At 33.9% G+C, this 15,822-nt stretch overlaps 7 protein-coding genes across 8 annotated transcripts; 2 read left to right on the top strand and 5 right to left on the bottom strand.

Moving 5' to 3' along the window:
• Positions 1–17: 17 nt before the first annotated feature.
• Positions 18–1,965, bottom strand: LOC116338650 (glucoside xylosyltransferase 2). Its single transcript, XM_031764056.1, has 4 exons — positions 1,667–1,965; positions 1,294–1,597; positions 921–1,220; positions 18–853 (listed from the first exon to the last, which is right to left on the bottom strand). Exons 1-4 carry the CDS (start codon positions 1,798–1,800, stop codon positions 473–475), a joined length of 1,119 nt encoding a protein of 372 aa, XP_031619916.1. The 5' UTR covers positions 1,801–1,965; the 3' UTR covers positions 18–472.
• A 508-nt stretch (positions 1,966–2,473) lies between these two features.
• Positions 2,474–3,333, bottom strand: LOC116338782 (mpv17-like protein 2). The gene has a single exon (XM_031764246.1). The coding sequence runs from the start codon at positions 3,201–3,203 to the stop codon at positions 2,499–2,501; it is 705 nt and encodes a 234-aa protein (XP_031620106.1). The 5' UTR covers positions 3,204–3,333; the 3' UTR covers positions 2,474–2,498.
• A 94-nt stretch (positions 3,334–3,427) lies between these two features.
• Positions 3,428–6,223, bottom strand: LOC116338781 (ATP-dependent DNA helicase Q1-like). Its single transcript, XM_031764245.1, has 6 exons — positions 5,877–6,223; positions 5,470–5,808; positions 5,291–5,407; positions 5,023–5,228; positions 4,685–4,944; positions 3,428–4,607 (listed from the first exon to the last, which is right to left on the bottom strand). Exons 1-6 carry the CDS (start codon positions 6,091–6,093, stop codon positions 3,467–3,469), a joined length of 2,280 nt encoding a protein of 759 aa, XP_031620105.1. The 5' UTR covers positions 6,094–6,223; the 3' UTR covers positions 3,428–3,466.
• An 82-nt stretch (positions 6,224–6,305) lies between these two features.
• Positions 6,306–8,975, top strand: LOC116338541 (exocyst complex component 6). Its single transcript, XM_031763881.1, has 2 exons — positions 6,306–8,364; positions 8,447–8,975. Exons 1-2 carry the CDS (start codon positions 6,373–6,375, stop codon positions 8,759–8,761), a joined length of 2,307 nt encoding a protein of 768 aa, XP_031619741.1. The 5' UTR covers positions 6,306–6,372; the 3' UTR covers positions 8,762–8,975.
• Positions 8,976–9,275: 300 nt separating this feature from the next.
• LOC116338607 lies at positions 9,276–11,198 on the top strand. The gene is made up of 3 exons (XM_031763994.1): positions 9,276–9,681; positions 9,773–10,684; positions 10,744–11,198. Exons 2-3 carry the CDS (start codon positions 10,252–10,254, stop codon positions 10,905–10,907), a joined length of 597 nt encoding a protein of 198 aa, XP_031619854.1. The 5' UTR covers positions 9,276–9,681; positions 9,773–10,251; the 3' UTR covers positions 10,908–11,198.
• Positions 11,199–11,313: 115 nt separating this feature from the next.
• On the bottom strand, positions 11,314–12,126 carry LOC116338608. Of its 2 annotated transcripts, none has more exons than XM_031763995.1 (2): positions 12,021–12,126; positions 11,314–11,929 (listed from the first exon to the last, which is right to left on the bottom strand). In XM_031763995.1, exon 2 carries the CDS (start codon positions 11,925–11,927, stop codon positions 11,493–11,495), a length of 435 nt encoding a protein of 144 aa, XP_031619855.1. In that variant the 5' UTR covers positions 11,928–11,929; positions 12,021–12,126; the 3' UTR covers positions 11,314–11,492. The 2 variants fall into 2 exon arrangements, with proteins under 2 accessions (XP_031619855.1, XP_031619857.1); XM_031763997.1 differs by having other exon boundaries at positions 11,989–12,098.
• Positions 12,127–12,255: 129 nt separating this feature from the next.
• On the bottom strand, positions 12,256–15,068 carry LOC116338582. The gene is made up of 2 exons (XM_031763946.1): positions 13,489–15,068; positions 12,256–13,405 (listed from the first exon to the last, which is right to left on the bottom strand). Exons 1-2 carry the CDS (start codon positions 14,939–14,941, stop codon positions 12,312–12,314), a joined length of 2,547 nt encoding a protein of 848 aa, XP_031619806.1. The 5' UTR covers positions 14,942–15,068; the 3' UTR covers positions 12,256–12,311.
• Positions 15,069–15,822: the final 754 nt, after the last annotated feature.

Genomic DNA, 15,822 nt, shown 5'->3' with positions numbered 1-15,822 from the left:
CCAAAAAGTGAAATAAATCAATTAATTTCCATTTTTATTTTCCACCTATTATTATAAAATTAAATATAAGTATGGTATAGACTATCCTATGTCCAGTAATTTATGAATTTGTTTTTGTATCAATAATAATAGGTCAACCATTTGAACACATGCACAAATTCAGTTAAAAAACTATATAAATCTAGAAGATGATGAGCCGAATGAACGAACTCGAACTCGAATCCGAGCATGAACGTTCGTTGACACCTCAAATCGTTTAATCATATAAATGCTCATGCTCACACTTCGACTCAAATCCGATTCATAAATATTCTTTCGTCTCACCAAATGTGTAAAACACATTTAATTCACATCGACTCTACCAAAAACTATTCATATAAATTAGCCAAAAATTGCATTTTTACAATTGGACTACAAAAGCGCTGCTTAAATATTTGCGACCACATGAATGTGTCATACACATGTACATTGGTCAACTGGAATCTTCATCATAATAAAGTGTATTTTCTTGGAATGTTTGTTTGAGAATTTTCAAAAATTTGTCCGTAATTTTGCCGCAGCTTGTGTGTCGAATGTCCTCAGATGCGAAGGCTGATTCAAGTGGAGCTACAATATTTCGATAGATATCCGTACCAAGTTGATATTCTTCGATCAAACGATAAATGGTACTAAATACTGGTTGTTTTTCGGAATGAAAATATCCACGATTTCCATGTACAATTTGTATGCCATGCGGTGCATCACAAACACTCATATACATACAATGATCCGGGCGATAGTTAAATTGGCATTCAAATATATGAAGTTTATCTGGATAGTATGCGAATAAAATATTTATCAGATCCTGATCGCCCTAGAAGATGAGTCACAAAAGAAAATAATCAGAATAAAACAACAAATAAAGAATCAATAGCACATACCCATGTAATTTTCAATTTATACTCTTTGTACAATGGTAACATGTATAAATTCCATTTGAATTCTCTCATTCGTGTTAAATTCATAAGCATTACACCAGAATTGACGCCCAGTTTTCCATAATATGGATGCCTTGAGAAACGATTATACCAGCCCACATTTTCATCTTCATGTTCCGGCGACAGTGCTGCAATTTGGGATGAATTAAACTCTTGGAAAAATTTCCATACATCATGAACAGGTGATATAAATAATGTGTCTGTATCTAAATATAACACGGAATCAATGTCGGTCAAAATTGCCTAAAAATAAACAAAATGAGACAAAAAAACAATTAGAAAACCATTGGAATGTGAGTTCGGTTTAAATGCATACAGGTAGAAAAAGTCTTTGTGCTGCACACGGTTTAAATAGATTTCGCCATTCACCCTCGTTCTCTTTGGGGAATGTTAATGGAAGAACTTCGTATGTAAACTTATTTTTAACAATATTTGACCAGTCTTCAAGCTTTTCACGGAAACCAGCCATTAAATTATCTTCGGTTATTACAACAAATCTCAGGCGATGCTCTAATCCAAAAATTATAGCTGATTTCAAGAGATTTAATGTTTCTTGCTGTCTCATGCCACATGATACAACAACTATAACGATTTCATTTTGATTTGGCACTGCGTTACTTCTGAAAATTAAATGTACACATAATTTAACGATTTAAAGACTGAAAATTCAAATTCCATTTCACACTTACGTATTCGATACGGCCACTTGTAAGTTTCTTGTTGTTTCGGCATTTGAATCTATGTGTCTATTTTTTATGTACATCAAAATTAAGAATAATATGAATACGGAAAATATATAAACTATTGGCTTCTTAAAACGCATAATAGTAGTTGTTGCTGTTTGTTGGCCACTTCTTGATCATTTAAAAATAAGTGTAATCATTTTTTTCAGTCGGTTATTGTAAACAATAAAAATGAAAACATAATCAAAATTGAATAGTTTACATTCGGTTCTGTTCTGTTGACTGTCGGGATTGTGTGTGTGTGTGTCTGTGTCACCAAAATGATGAGTCTGACCAGATGCATCGTTCACATACTGAGTTGTGCCAACTTTTGTCCAAACGTTTTTTTATAGATTTTTATTTTTCTCAAACATATCCAAAAAATACCATCCATAATTTTCTCTTTGATAAAACGATGATGTGAAAGTTAAAAGTAACAATAACATTCCTATCTGCTATCAGGTAACACTATTCGGTATTCATTGTAAACAATTTAAAAATGCATCTGCACAATCAGTTTGAAACAGATTTTATTTGTATATTTTAAATAGAAAATAAAATCAAACCTTTCTTCAAACCTTTTTACCGCTGATTTTCCAGATTTCTTTCAAGTCAGCAAAGTAAGGTAGAGCAACACAAAAATTGGCTACCGATTGCCGGCAATTCACCGAAAAGTAAGAAAAAAACCATGTAAACATTCGAATGCAATTTCATTTTATTTTGATCTTTTTCCTGTTAATATTAATAAAATTAATAACAATGATTTGGCAAAAAAAAAACACAGAGAACTATACATTAATTAAAATTTCCAATATTTCCATTTTTCGGAATCGGTATGTTTAACATATGATAAAAATACATTGTATAACATTGTTATAAAATTTACGTAAATCACTCGATAGTCAGTGGATAAATAATGAAAATTCACAAATTGTGCGAACGGCCAAACTATCCAATCTGTTATATAAACGGTAGAAAATTTTGATTTCAACTCATTCGTCGAATCATTGAAGCTTTGTTTATACATCCAGCCGGCTGAATAGAAAAACAATGCAATACATAGCGGCGCCATCACAAGTTGATCGTAGAGAATTTTAATCATTGTGACCTTCAACGTGAATCCAATGTATTTTGCGTCAAGCCATCCGTAAAAGTAATGATGCAAAGGGCCTGATGAAGCACCCACCACAAACATTTTCCCATTTCTTGACCAATCCAATTTGAATTTCCATTGCTCTTTGTTATGCTTGAGTGTGATTTTTTGTTCAACGTACTGTGAAAGGCCATCGCCTATTGACATCAAAACACCAGAACTGACGGTATTTGTTAGTAATAAATGCTTTTTAAACAGAGAATTTGTTATATTCCTTATGAAGTTTTGCATTTTGAGTGATTCGAATAATTCAGCCGAAATAAAGCCAATTTTTGTCAGTAACCCGTTGCTCCGAACAGTTTTTTTTGTGATTATTTTCTCTTTCGAATCGTCAAATGTCCTTTGAACCATGCAACATTGTAATCAACACTAAACAGTCGTCGTCAAAATACTGATTAAAAATAGTACAAACATAACCATACATTTAAAACGTTATTGACATTTGGACCCACATGTGTGTATTGTATACAAGTACCGTAACAGAAATCAAGGAAATATTTGATTGCTTTTTAAATTTATTCATTATGGAAAATATCAACACACTCGTCAGCTGTTGTGTATAATTCATAGACATATTTAATTTTAAAAAAATCAGTAATAAGCCTTTATTCAATTTAATCAATTTCGATTATATCACTGCCTTCCACTAAAATGACACAATCGTCAGCCTTGTCCGATGGCGATACGTTCACGTCCGAATGCCTTTTCTTTTCGTGTTTGCTTTTCTTTTTTCGCTTTGAATCGCTTTTTGAACTGCTGATTGATGCATCCATGAAACTAGTCTCACTGACACCACCGTCATCCGTTTTTCGTGATTTCTCCTTTTTCACTTTTTTTATTGGTGGAGCTGCATCGGAATCAGTTACATACACATAGTCATCGGTTGTTGAACTAGCATTACCGTTACCATGTTGTTTTGATGACTTTAACCTTTTGGCGGTCGGTGTATCCACCACGCTGGCTTCGCTAAGGCTAGCCTCTTTCGATCTTTGAGACCTAATTTTTTTCTCCTTTCTCGATGACAGAGGTGTGTCGGAGTCAGTTGCATATTCATTGGATTTCGATGCAATTTGACCATTCGTATGCACTTCGGGCAACAACAATACACGTGCACCATAAAATATAATGCGATCATCTTGTTGTGCGATTTTGTTACCCATTTTTATGTAACTGAATGTTGTGTATGCCGAAAAATGAAAATCTTCTTTTAGATAACCTTTAATGAGTAAATAGGCGACCATTTGTTCGGCATAAAATCGTTCAAAATTCGGCACCGGTATATCTTTAACACGAAGACTGGTTTTTCCTTTTTGATACCATGAATCAATCAATTTCAATTGGGTTAATTTCACATCCATGTTGGTGGCATGTTCAATGATTTTGTATAAGGCAAGACAATATTCAGTAATGTTCATCTTTGGTGGATTTACGCTGTCTTTGTGATAACATCGATCACACATTTTATTGCATTCAGCCGAACTGCTCCATACATCCATAAAATGTTTACTGATCAAGTCACGTCGACAACTTATGCCATCAATTGCAAATTCAATCATTTTATATGCATTGCTCAGGCCGGTATGTTCCGTAAAGACCATTGATGTGATTTTCGAAATATCAGCACTGCGATACAGTAGAATACATTCAGCCCTATTTCCATCCCTTCCAGCTCGCCCACTTTCTTGATAGTAATTTTCCATACTTTTGCTCATCGTATGATGAATGACATATCGCACATTTGGCTTATCAATGCCCCTGTTAATTTAAATTGACATTTCACATAGAGACAATACATTTGTGAATCGAATCGAATTTTCAAATAACAAACTTACATTCCAAATGCCACTGTTGCAACGACCGCTTGTATTTCCCCCGACAACCATTTCGAGTGCACCAGAGTACGTCTTTCATTTGTGAGTTGGGCATGATATGGTCGAACTTTTAAATTCCTTTGTGATAATTCGGAAGCGATTTCTTCTGTGTCGGCTATTGAAAATGCATAAATTATACCCGATTGACCGGCAAATCGTTTGTTCAACAAATCATATAACAGTTCGATACATTGCTCTTTTTCCGCTGGTTTATCCATCAACTGTAACAAAATATTACATTTATGTTTATTTTTTCGTCTAAAACAACGAATGGGACTTTTTTTTTCTAAATCACATACATGATAATACAAATTCGGTCGATTGAATTCGGCTTTCAAAATGATCGGCTGCTGTAAATTCAACATCTTTTGAACGTCGACAATGACTTTGGTTGTGGCAGTCGCTGTTACACCCAACAATGGTACGTCTGGAAACATTGTTTTTAATGTGCCCAAAAATTTATAATCGGGCCGAAAATCATTTCCAAATTGACTGATGCAATGAACTACGAAAAAGAATGCAATTTGCTTAACATAACATAATACGAAGGAAAACTTATTAAATTACCTTCATCAATTGCAATCAAGTGTAGACGTTTTGCCAAATAACACTTCTGTAGCGATGTCATAAAACGCTTACTTTTGGCCAACCGTTCCGGAGTTACATAGAGAATTTTATAATTGCCTACAAATACGCATATTGTTTTAATGTTCGCACCAAAAATTGAAAAAAACCATTTTACTTACATGTATCTATTCCTTCGGCCAATTGTTTCAAAATCAAGCTATTTTTATTTTTTTCGGTTGAAGCCGATAGCAGTTCAGCGTTTACGCCATATTTTTTCAATGACCAAACTTGATCTTCCATTAATGATATGAGCGGTGATATGACAACTGTTAGACCATCGGACAGAATTGCTGGCAATTGGTAGCACAAACTTTTTCCTCCACCAGTTGGAGCGATCATAATAACATCCTTTTTTGACATGACACAGTTGATTGTTTGAAGCTGTTGTGGTCGAAAATTGTCCAAACGAAATACAGTTTTCATTGTCTCTCTTAACCGACATGACCATTCAAAATTTTCTGTCAAAATAAATAGACAAAAGAGGCACATTCAATATGATTGGCTATTTGAATTTTAATTAACTTACCTCGTTCCCAATTTTCGTCCAAAATTGAGGTATACGCGTCTTTCATGATTTTGGCATCTTTTAGTTTTTCATAGTTTATCATCAATTTTTCACGTTGTTTGCCTAATCGTTTTATTTTCTCGTCAATAGCGTCCACATCATCGAGAATTTTTTGCATTTTGGCTTCAAAACTATCCTCGCGTGCAGACTCTTTTAAATGCCGTATATCTGCCGACATTGTTTATCGCTATTCAATTCTCTTACAAAAGCAACAGAAATTTCCTCCTCTCAAAGTAGAATGAAAACAAAAATAAATATTGTTTTGTTATTATATGTTCATAACGTTCGAGGTTATGACATATGGCATTCCGTTTATATATATTTTTTGGTGCTTGAACCTGTCTATGCGTGTTCTCGATAGGGATAGTTTTTATTTTGACATTTTGGCAATATTACTCCTATATATGTTTATTAAACACGACGAGTAACATTTGTTTGACTTTGAAATTGTGCGTGGATGATTAATAAAATTACTTTGGAAATGGCGAATATTCCGTCAATACAAGATATTGAAGCGGTTGACGATAATTGGGGTCCAACATTTCGTTCGATACTTGAAAATGATTCAAACGATATATTATCCGATCAAATTGAGGCCCGAATTCGTTCGCACGATAAGGATATCGAACGTATTTGTAATCTATACTATCAGGGATTCATAGATTCGATACGTGAATTACTGCATGTACGAACGCAAGCCAATAATCTCAACGAAGAAGTGATGCAATTGGATGGAACATTGGGAAAAGCATCAACAGGTGTTTTAGCCAAAGGAAAAGATCTGGTACGAGCACGAAAAATTGAAAGTAACATTGCAAATACAATCGATGCATTGAGCAGTTGTTTGCCGGTGCTGGAATGCTTTACAAAACTATTGAAACAAGTCGAAGATAAGCGATACTATCCGGCGTTGAAAACGCTTGAGGTTTTAGAAAGTGAACACTTGCCAAAAATGGAGAAGTATCGATTTGCATCGCAAATGAAAAGTGCCGTTCCAAAGCTCAAAGAGCAAATTAAACAATCTTCCGAAGAAGATTTTCGTGAATTTTTAGAGAATATTCGTAAGTATTCGCCGAAAATTGGTGAAGTTGCAATGCGACACACAAAAAAGCATCAAAAACGTGATTTAACTTCGATTATAAACGAATATAAAACAACAATGAACTCAAACGATGACTATTCGGTGGACGAAGATGATATGTCCGCACAAGATTGGATTGATTTTTCACCAATTTATCGTTGCCTTCACATTTACACCGTTCTCAATGACAAAGAATATTTTGAAAAAGATTATCGAAAACAGAGGCGCGACCAAGCGAAATTGGTGTTGCAAACGCCACAAGCAATGCACGACAACTTGGAGGCGTATAAAAATTATATTTATTCAATTGTTGGTTTTTTTATCGTCGAAGATCATGTGATGAATACAGCCGGTGATGTGGTCAATCGTTCGTATTTAGATGATTTATGGTCATCGTCGTTGTCACGAGCTGTAAATGTACTTAGCATGAGCTCATCATCGTGCACCGATCCAAATATTTTGCTTCGCATTAAAAATTTGATAATGCTTTGCATAACAACATTGAAAACATATGGTTATACGGTGTCACAGCTTTGGGATTTATTGCTTGAAATGAGAGATCATTACAATGAGGTGCTGTTACAACGATGGGTCAACGAATTCCGGGAAATTTTAAATAAATGCGACTATTTGCCACTACAAGTGCATGATCAAGAGCAATACGATGCGGTTTTGGAGCGTTTTCCATTCCATTCGGAGCAATTGGAGGCTCAGCCATTCCCAAAGAAATTCCCATTTTCGACCATGGTTCCGGAGGTATACCATCAAGCAAAAGAATTTATGTATGCTTGCATGAAATTCTCGGAAGAATTGACACTGTCCCCGAACGAAATTGCAGCAATGGTCCGTAAAGCGGCCAATCTTTTGCTAACGAGAAGCTTTAGCGGATGTTTATCGGCCATTTTTCGTAATCCAAGTCTTGCGCTTATGCAAGTTGTGCAAATTATTATTGATACACAGTATTTGGAGAAGGCTGGCCCATTTTTGGATGATTTTGTATGTAAGGTGACCGGAACACAGCAAGAAATTAAGCAAGCCCCATCGGCCATGTTTCAAGTGGCACGAGCCGAAGCCGAGATGCAAGTTTCGGCCAAATTATGTTCGAAATTAGATGAATTTTTTGAAGAGCTTGAAAATTATGATTGGCTATTGCCCGATCCGAAGGGACATGCATCTCAGTTTATTTCCGATATGATTGCTTTTTTGCAAAGTACATTTCAAAGTTTTTCCTATTTGCTGCCAAATGTTGCACAGGTTGCGTGTAAAAAAGCTTGTGAACACATTGCAAACTCATTCTACAAACTGCTACTGAGCGATGACGTCAAACAAATATCAACGGGTGCACTACAACAAATTAGTCTTGACTTGGTAATGCTTTTATCTCCCTTTTATGCACAATAACTTAATTAATTTTGTTATTTTTCTCATTTTTTTGTTTTTTATTAAACAGATGCAATGCGAAGTGTTTGCCGGAACCGATCCAGTGCCCGGCTTAAAAGTCGATGAAGCGTCAGCCTATTTTGCAGAAGTGCGTCAACTATTAGATCTTTTGATCCTAGAAGAGTGGAGTATTTATTTAAGTGACTATGGAAAACCCGATAATCGTTACAATTTGGTGAAACCGAAAGACATTATTATTGTTTTAGAAAAAATACGCGAAGCAGATAAAAAGAATGTCTTTTCCGTTTTGAAAAAATCGGAACGTGACAAGAAAAAATTGTGGGAAACCGTACTCAAACAACTAAAACAATTAGCCGATCGATAAAATCATTTTTTGTTCATTTATTCATTTGTTTAATTCTCATAATTTTAATCAGTTTTCAAAAAGCTGCCAGCAATATATATTAAATACATAGAACATTTCTGAGGTTATTGTTAACAAATATAAACAAATAAATAATGTTTTTAGTACATTCTAACGTTGAAAAATGAAACGTTTTGGCCCCTTCTGGTGGTCATTTTCGTGTCAAATGGAACGGACATTATATGCATAGTTTCCACGAATTCCAATGGAATGGATCCACTTGTTTCTTTCACTTCCAATAATATTTCATTTGACAGCATAATGTGAACACAACCCAATACATTAAGTTTTAAATTGCAAATCTAACGATTCATTTGTTTATTCACGCTCAAATAAAAAATAAACAATTAATTTGAGAAGAGATTTGCGTAATTTGATTTGAAATTCTGGAGAAGAACATTTCTTATACGTCATTTATTGCATTTATTTTTCTTTGCTTCAAGAATTTTCGAAATGCAACCGAATCTTTCTGACATTTTTCGGTTGACGGTTAGATGTATTGAACATCAAGAAAAAGTGGTTTGAATCACTTTATTTTTTTATCCAAATACAACGTGAAATTAGTGAATTCAAGGCAGAACATCAACAGCTAGTGCACGCATGGCTGCGACACAAGAAAAATCCATTGTTGTTCGAAAAACCGATGTAACCACTGCCGCCAAGGATTCGCAATATCACCGTTGTACCGTTATGTGATAATAAACTCAAACACATCAGATTCGATCATACGGATTTGTTAGCACTATTGGCTCGATGGAAACTGATTCCAGAAGAATTCGGTGGCAAAGATGGAGGAAGTTCTATGTATAGCAAAAATCATTTTGAGGAAAACCCATACGACGCTTGGAATATTTTATTCGACATGAAGAACTTGTGTCGAAGTAAGTTGATTAAATAATGTCTTTTTAAATTTAAATTTCATAATTTTCTAGATTCAATGTATTGATTGTTTTTATTTTGGTTTTATCAAAGGAAAACATCAAAATATCACCGAAGCAATATCATTGGGTGCCCGACAATGTATTCAGGACAAAAGAGCAAAGCGCATGACAGCAACATTCACGAAAATGGAACAGTCCGATCGCGAGGAAAACTATCTAGTAATACCATCACCGCGCGGAAACGGCTGGATATACTAACTCGATCATCGATTGAAAATGATGCAGGATGGATTGGCGGCATATGCTCGGTGACGATATGCACGGCTATCGTTGGACAAGTACATCGACTCACAGCACGAAACCGATTGGTTAGCAAAATCATTGACAAAGAATAAGCCATCGCTGTTTACCATTGGAGACGCGGACTTGCCAGCCAATTCGCCAATCGGTAAGAAGAAGACCAAACGATGCCCGGGAACACGACGTCTTGAAAACAGCGTTAAAAAACTACATCATTCAGATGTCGTTAGAGTGGATGAAGCTTACACATCGCAACACTGTGCCAGTTGCATGGTGAAGTTCCCGAAAGAAACGAAAAAATTCCGATTCAAAGCATGCAAGAATTGTCCACGCAATGCTCCAATACCACTGGAGATTGCCAAATACATGTCATTGCCGCCGCTAATTGTGTCAAAAAAGGGCTCACGACGCAAAACGTTGGACCGTTGTGTGAAAAAGTTGATCGACAGAGGTCTAGTAAATCAAGCAAATCTGCCAAAAGAATCCAAACCAGAGCGATTAGCGTCACCCAAAATGTACTATTGGAAAAACTGGCCGCTAAACTCTGTGAATGCACTTCAAATGGGACACGATGCTGCGAACACCAATGATCATCATCAACAACAACAACAAAAACCGGAACAAGAACATAAATATCGAGAGCTGCGATTTACCATTGTTTGGCATCGAGACATTGTTGCGGCAAGGTGCATAATGTACAAAGGTACAATTTTCTGTATTAATTTATTTTGAATAATATTAACTCAAATTTATTGATTACAGCTCTATGTTTCATTTTCGATTTAACATTGATAAATTCGTTTGTGAGACCACCACAACTTCGAAGACCTCCGTATAGTAAAAAACCACCAGTACGCAGACAACCAAGAGAAAATGCAAATGTTGTTCCAGTCCAAGTAAACAATAATGATCAACCAGCTGGATAAATTTGCCCCAACAATTGTTTAGTGGGATAACCTTCAGAAGACTTAAGCGGTTATTTGAGATTAAATCAAAAATATCATATTTATCCAGATACGAATGTCAAAAATATCAATAGATTTTTAAGTCAATTATATTAGCCGATGAAATTTGTTGTGGCATTCAATGCGCCATGATGGTACTCTCTTGATAATCATTTTCGTGAGTTGAGGGATATTATTCGAAATGCCGATATCCGTCAGACTTTGGGTGTATTTCGAGTTGTAGAATTTCATGAATATCGCAAAAGTGAACCACGCATGGCTTATTTTGATAATGAAATTGCAATTGTAAGAAAATATGTGAATTAGATTTTTTATTCTTAAATAAAATTCAAAACAATTGAAGTAGTATATACTAGCTTCGGCAAAATTTTCAAAACATTTTATTAGTAGTGATATTCATTTTGTTCCAATTCGTTTGTATTTCTTGCAATCGAAAAACTATTAATAATTACAATTGTATTGAAAATGCTTTGTGTTATTTTTTTAAATCACCTATATAAATTATATAACCATCGGCAATGAAATTTTTATTCAACTATACACATTCTATTCTTCAATAAATTTCTGACGATTTGATGGTAGTTCACTATGTTTCTTAAGTTTTGCTTCATATGGATTTGGTGGTAGGGTTGGGAATTTTTTCAAATACTTATTGACTTGAATTGCGTTTACATCTTTTCCAGGTTTAACATGTTCGGCTCTATTTTCCTTTTTTTGTTTGACGTATTCTTGAAATGAATTTCTGGCGGATTCGTTCATTAATTTGATTTCATCCGCACAGAATCGCTGATCGTAATCGTTTTGTGCAAGTTTTGTAATTAAATTTTGCATTTGCTGAACGGTTTGATTCATTTCCAATTTAGCTCCCTTGCCTCGGATTTTATCCTTCAAACGAAATGGAAGTCTTGGCTTTGCCAATGGTACTTTATATGGATTTTGTGGCCGTCTGCTAATTGCACATAACATTTGGAAGATTCTCATTGCTACAAAGAAATAAATCAATTTGATTTTGATTTGAAACAAACAAGCGTGAAATAAGTACTTCGCTACTTTTCTTAGATGTGAAATACGAACCGTATTAAGTTTGTTTTCTACTTCTTTTTTCTAGCTGATGTGAACAAGAATTATTGTCTTCGATTGAGTTTAACTCTTCTAACCTTAAAATGTCGTTAAAAAAAAGTGCTGTCAAAATAGAAAGCTTGATACAAAATGGGTACGTTTTGTGCTCTACTGGAATCGTTTTGTGCCTTGAGTCCGTTCTAATTGAAAAAATTTCAAATTATGAAAATGAAACAACATTTGATTTTTTTTCTATTAAATTGATTCTATTTGCAATAATTCTTTACAAAATGTCTACGTTGATGATTATTCAAGAGCACTTGCCAAGTCAACAGGCAGTTGTTGTTTGTTTTTTATCAAAAGTTGGGCAAGTTTTTTATAAAAACGCTGCGATAGAAAATTGCCATGATCTGACAACTGGATTGCTTTGTAAAATTCAAGTGCCGAACCATAATCATTCTTCAAAAAAAAATCATTTAATACAGACTCACAGAGATGTTCGTTGTTTATTTGTGTGTTTTGCAATTCTTTTGTACTTTGTATGATGGTAATCACTGATTTTATTTTCGAATCAGTTTCCATATATTCCAAAACACCTAATAAACGCGATTCATCAAACTGAACATCATTATGCGATAAAAACATTCGAAGCTGGTCATCTTTACCAGCGCAAGCCAATGCTGTAATGAGTATAATATTTGAATTGTTTATCCCATGCAAATCTATGATCACATCCGTAATTATTTTAATGTTGTTTTTGATTTGTTCTCTCGATACACCAAACTTTGTGGATTGTTCGTTGTCCGTTAACTCAATTAAATGGGTTAAAAGTGGAACACATCTCGGTGCTCGTCGATATTGATTGGCAAAATGCTGAAAACTGTTAACCGCCTCTTGAATCTGTTTTTTTTCTATATACTCTTTAATCACAATACTCAGAAGTTTATTTGAAGGTATGCATACTTCTTTTTGTAACAGTCTATTGAGAAATGTTTCAGTAAGGTTCTCCTTACAGTCATTCCGGACGCTATACTCGCAGGCCGCATTCAATAAAAAAGATGCATTGTGATTTACCAGTGTTGTGTAATTTTCGGATGAATTGAACTTATACAAATCATTCATAATTATCTTTGCATCGTCCAATCGATTTTGTGATAGTAAAAATGTTGCCAAGTTGATTATAACGTGTGCATTTGATTTAGAACTTTTTAATTTCTGTAAAGTTTGAAGAGTTTGAAGGGCTTTATCCACATTTTTTGTTGCAATCCACAACCCAATAAGTGCAACTTGCATGGCCGCAGACTTAGGAACACCAGCTTTATCGCATTCTTCTTTAATTTTTATTGCTTCATCAAAATTTCCATAATTAATGTGTGCCTTCAATAGTTGAAACAATGTATCTGAAATGAAATTGATTTCACGCTTAGTTTTTTATTTGGTATAAAATATTTGGAGTTAGTTGAAAGCAAAAATGATTTCATACAATTTATTGCATTATCTATCGGTTGCCGTGTTGCTTTCTCTTTCGCCCTATAATCAGCCAACTGTTGTTCCAATCTCTGGATTTCGTGCGATGCATTTTTTACGCGTCCATCACTAATTAAATTCGGCATAAATGAAATATATTTCGCATGACTTTTCATTTTATCTTTTATTGCCTGGACAGAATGGCATGACATTTTTACACCTTGACAATTAAATTCCAATAACATTTGCTTTGTTAAAGCGAAATCATCAATTTTATCGATTTTATCACAAAGTGATAACACCACATTGCCAGCCAAATCATACTCTTCATCACTACAAAGGGATTGTAGTTTTTTTATTAATTGAACTGTTTTTTTCTGGCTGACTTGAAACGATTTACTTTTTATAAATTTCGATAGTTCTGGTTGGATAAGAGCTATGTCAATTTTCACTTTGGATATACCGGCTATTTCAAAAGCATTATCCAATTTTTCATTTTTCAAATAGAAGGTAATCATAGCCGTTTTTAAATGGCGCCATTGCAGACCAGCTGTGATCAATTCATAAGCAGCGGCAGCTGGATGATGAATTTTATCCATTTTCGGTAGTACACAATTTAAAAGTGTTGATGTATCCACTAAACAATTTAATTTGAATGCAAATTTTATGTGATCAATCAGTTCAGTTTGATTTTGAGCATGATTGAAAAATGGTTGAAAATGGTTCGGTTGAAGTTTTTTATGTACGGCCAAATATTCTAGAAATTCTTGAGCTTTTTTTACACTCAATTCCATCAGACATTCCAAGCATGATTCAATTGAATATGGGTTTCGTTTGCTTTTCTTCAAATTTTCACAAAATTTAAGAATGGTTGAAAAGCTTTCATTCGCAATAATCATTTGTTGTATTAACAATACTCCATATTCTTTGGTCGATCCCTCCTGAAGCACTGGTAAATGGCAGATGATCAATTGATATGGATCTAATTTGTCATTGCTTGAACTAGGATCTACAGTAATTTTATTTGAATATATCATTTCAATGCAAATCTCCGTAAGATTTTGATCGATCAATTTGTTATTTTGAATTTCTTCCGGCAATAAAGACAATGCTAATTTAGTGATTGCTTTATTTCCCTTATTTGCAGCACATTCTATTATTTCGAACAGTTGATTTGTGCTAAAATTTGTTGATTGTTTTAACAATTCTATTACTTTGTCTGTTTTTTTCTCGGCAATACATAATTTGATTTCTTTCGTTAGATCACCATCACTTTTTGTCGTATCTGTACTATAATTTGTAAACTGGTTCAAACGAAATGTTGGGTAAACCAACAATTGTGCATTTTTTCGATGGTCCAATACACAATTACTCGTTTTGTTGGCATTCACTTTTGAGTATGCTTTGAAAAATCTACAGCCCAATAATAGCCTAGTGTTAAGATTTCGATTTAATTTTGAGCCTAACATTTTTTATTTTATTTTAAATAAACTTTGTGATAAATATCATGAAATAAATAACCAAGAAAATTAACAAAACATGTACCTGACATAAACTGACATAAGCTGACACACTCACACCAATAAAGATACTTGTCATAGGTTACCGATTCTTCCATTCAAATCTGCCGCTACAAATATTTCAATGCGTAAAACAAACATACGATATTTTGCAAAAAAAAAAAAAAAAAATAATTAAAAAAATGAGCGTTTCCGTTGGTAAAAACAGATAAAAGATAATTTAAATGCATGCTTAATTGATGATTTTTTTTATTTTCCAAGCTTCTTCATATAACTTATGAAAATGGAAGTGAATTCCCGGCAACCCGTCCATTCCTTATTATTGCAGCACAATTAAATAAATAAGTATAAATTAAAGAACTTTATTATTGTAATACAAATTTAAAGGTTTATTAAAAATGCATTCTCGGATCATACATTGTGAGTGTGTGTGTGTGTGTTTTTTTTTTCCTTCAGAATCTCTTGTTGTCAATATTTATTTATTTTTTCATTCATAATTTTAATTGTTTCTTTCTCTAATAAAAAAATGCTTTGCGGTAAAAATATGACGTTTCCCTTTTTTTGTAACATTCAACGATTGCTATATTTATAATGTGATTTTTTTATTTTCTTCATTTAAATCGCTTTCAGTCCTTTGATCGTTTCATTGATTTCTAGGTAAAAGTTGTGCTTATCGTTGATCTGAGGCCAAATCTAGAGGCCTAATAAGCCTAATTAGAAATAAAAAAAATGAAACAAGTGCCAACACATTTGTATATGCGTACAAAATGCAAAAATTCTATACGAATCAAATGATTTTGCTTCAAAAAAATATATATGTGTCATCAATT

This window comes from Contarinia nasturtii, unplaced genomic scaffold (genome assembly GCF_009176525.2).
Source record: "Contarinia nasturtii isolate CC-2019 unplaced genomic scaffold, AAFC_CNas_1.1 Cnas_scaffold_414, whole genome shotgun sequence".
Lineage (NCBI taxonomy): Eukaryota > Metazoa > Arthropoda > Insecta > Diptera > Cecidomyiidae > Contarinia > Contarinia nasturtii.
This window is presented reverse-complemented; position numbering and strand designations above follow the sequence as displayed.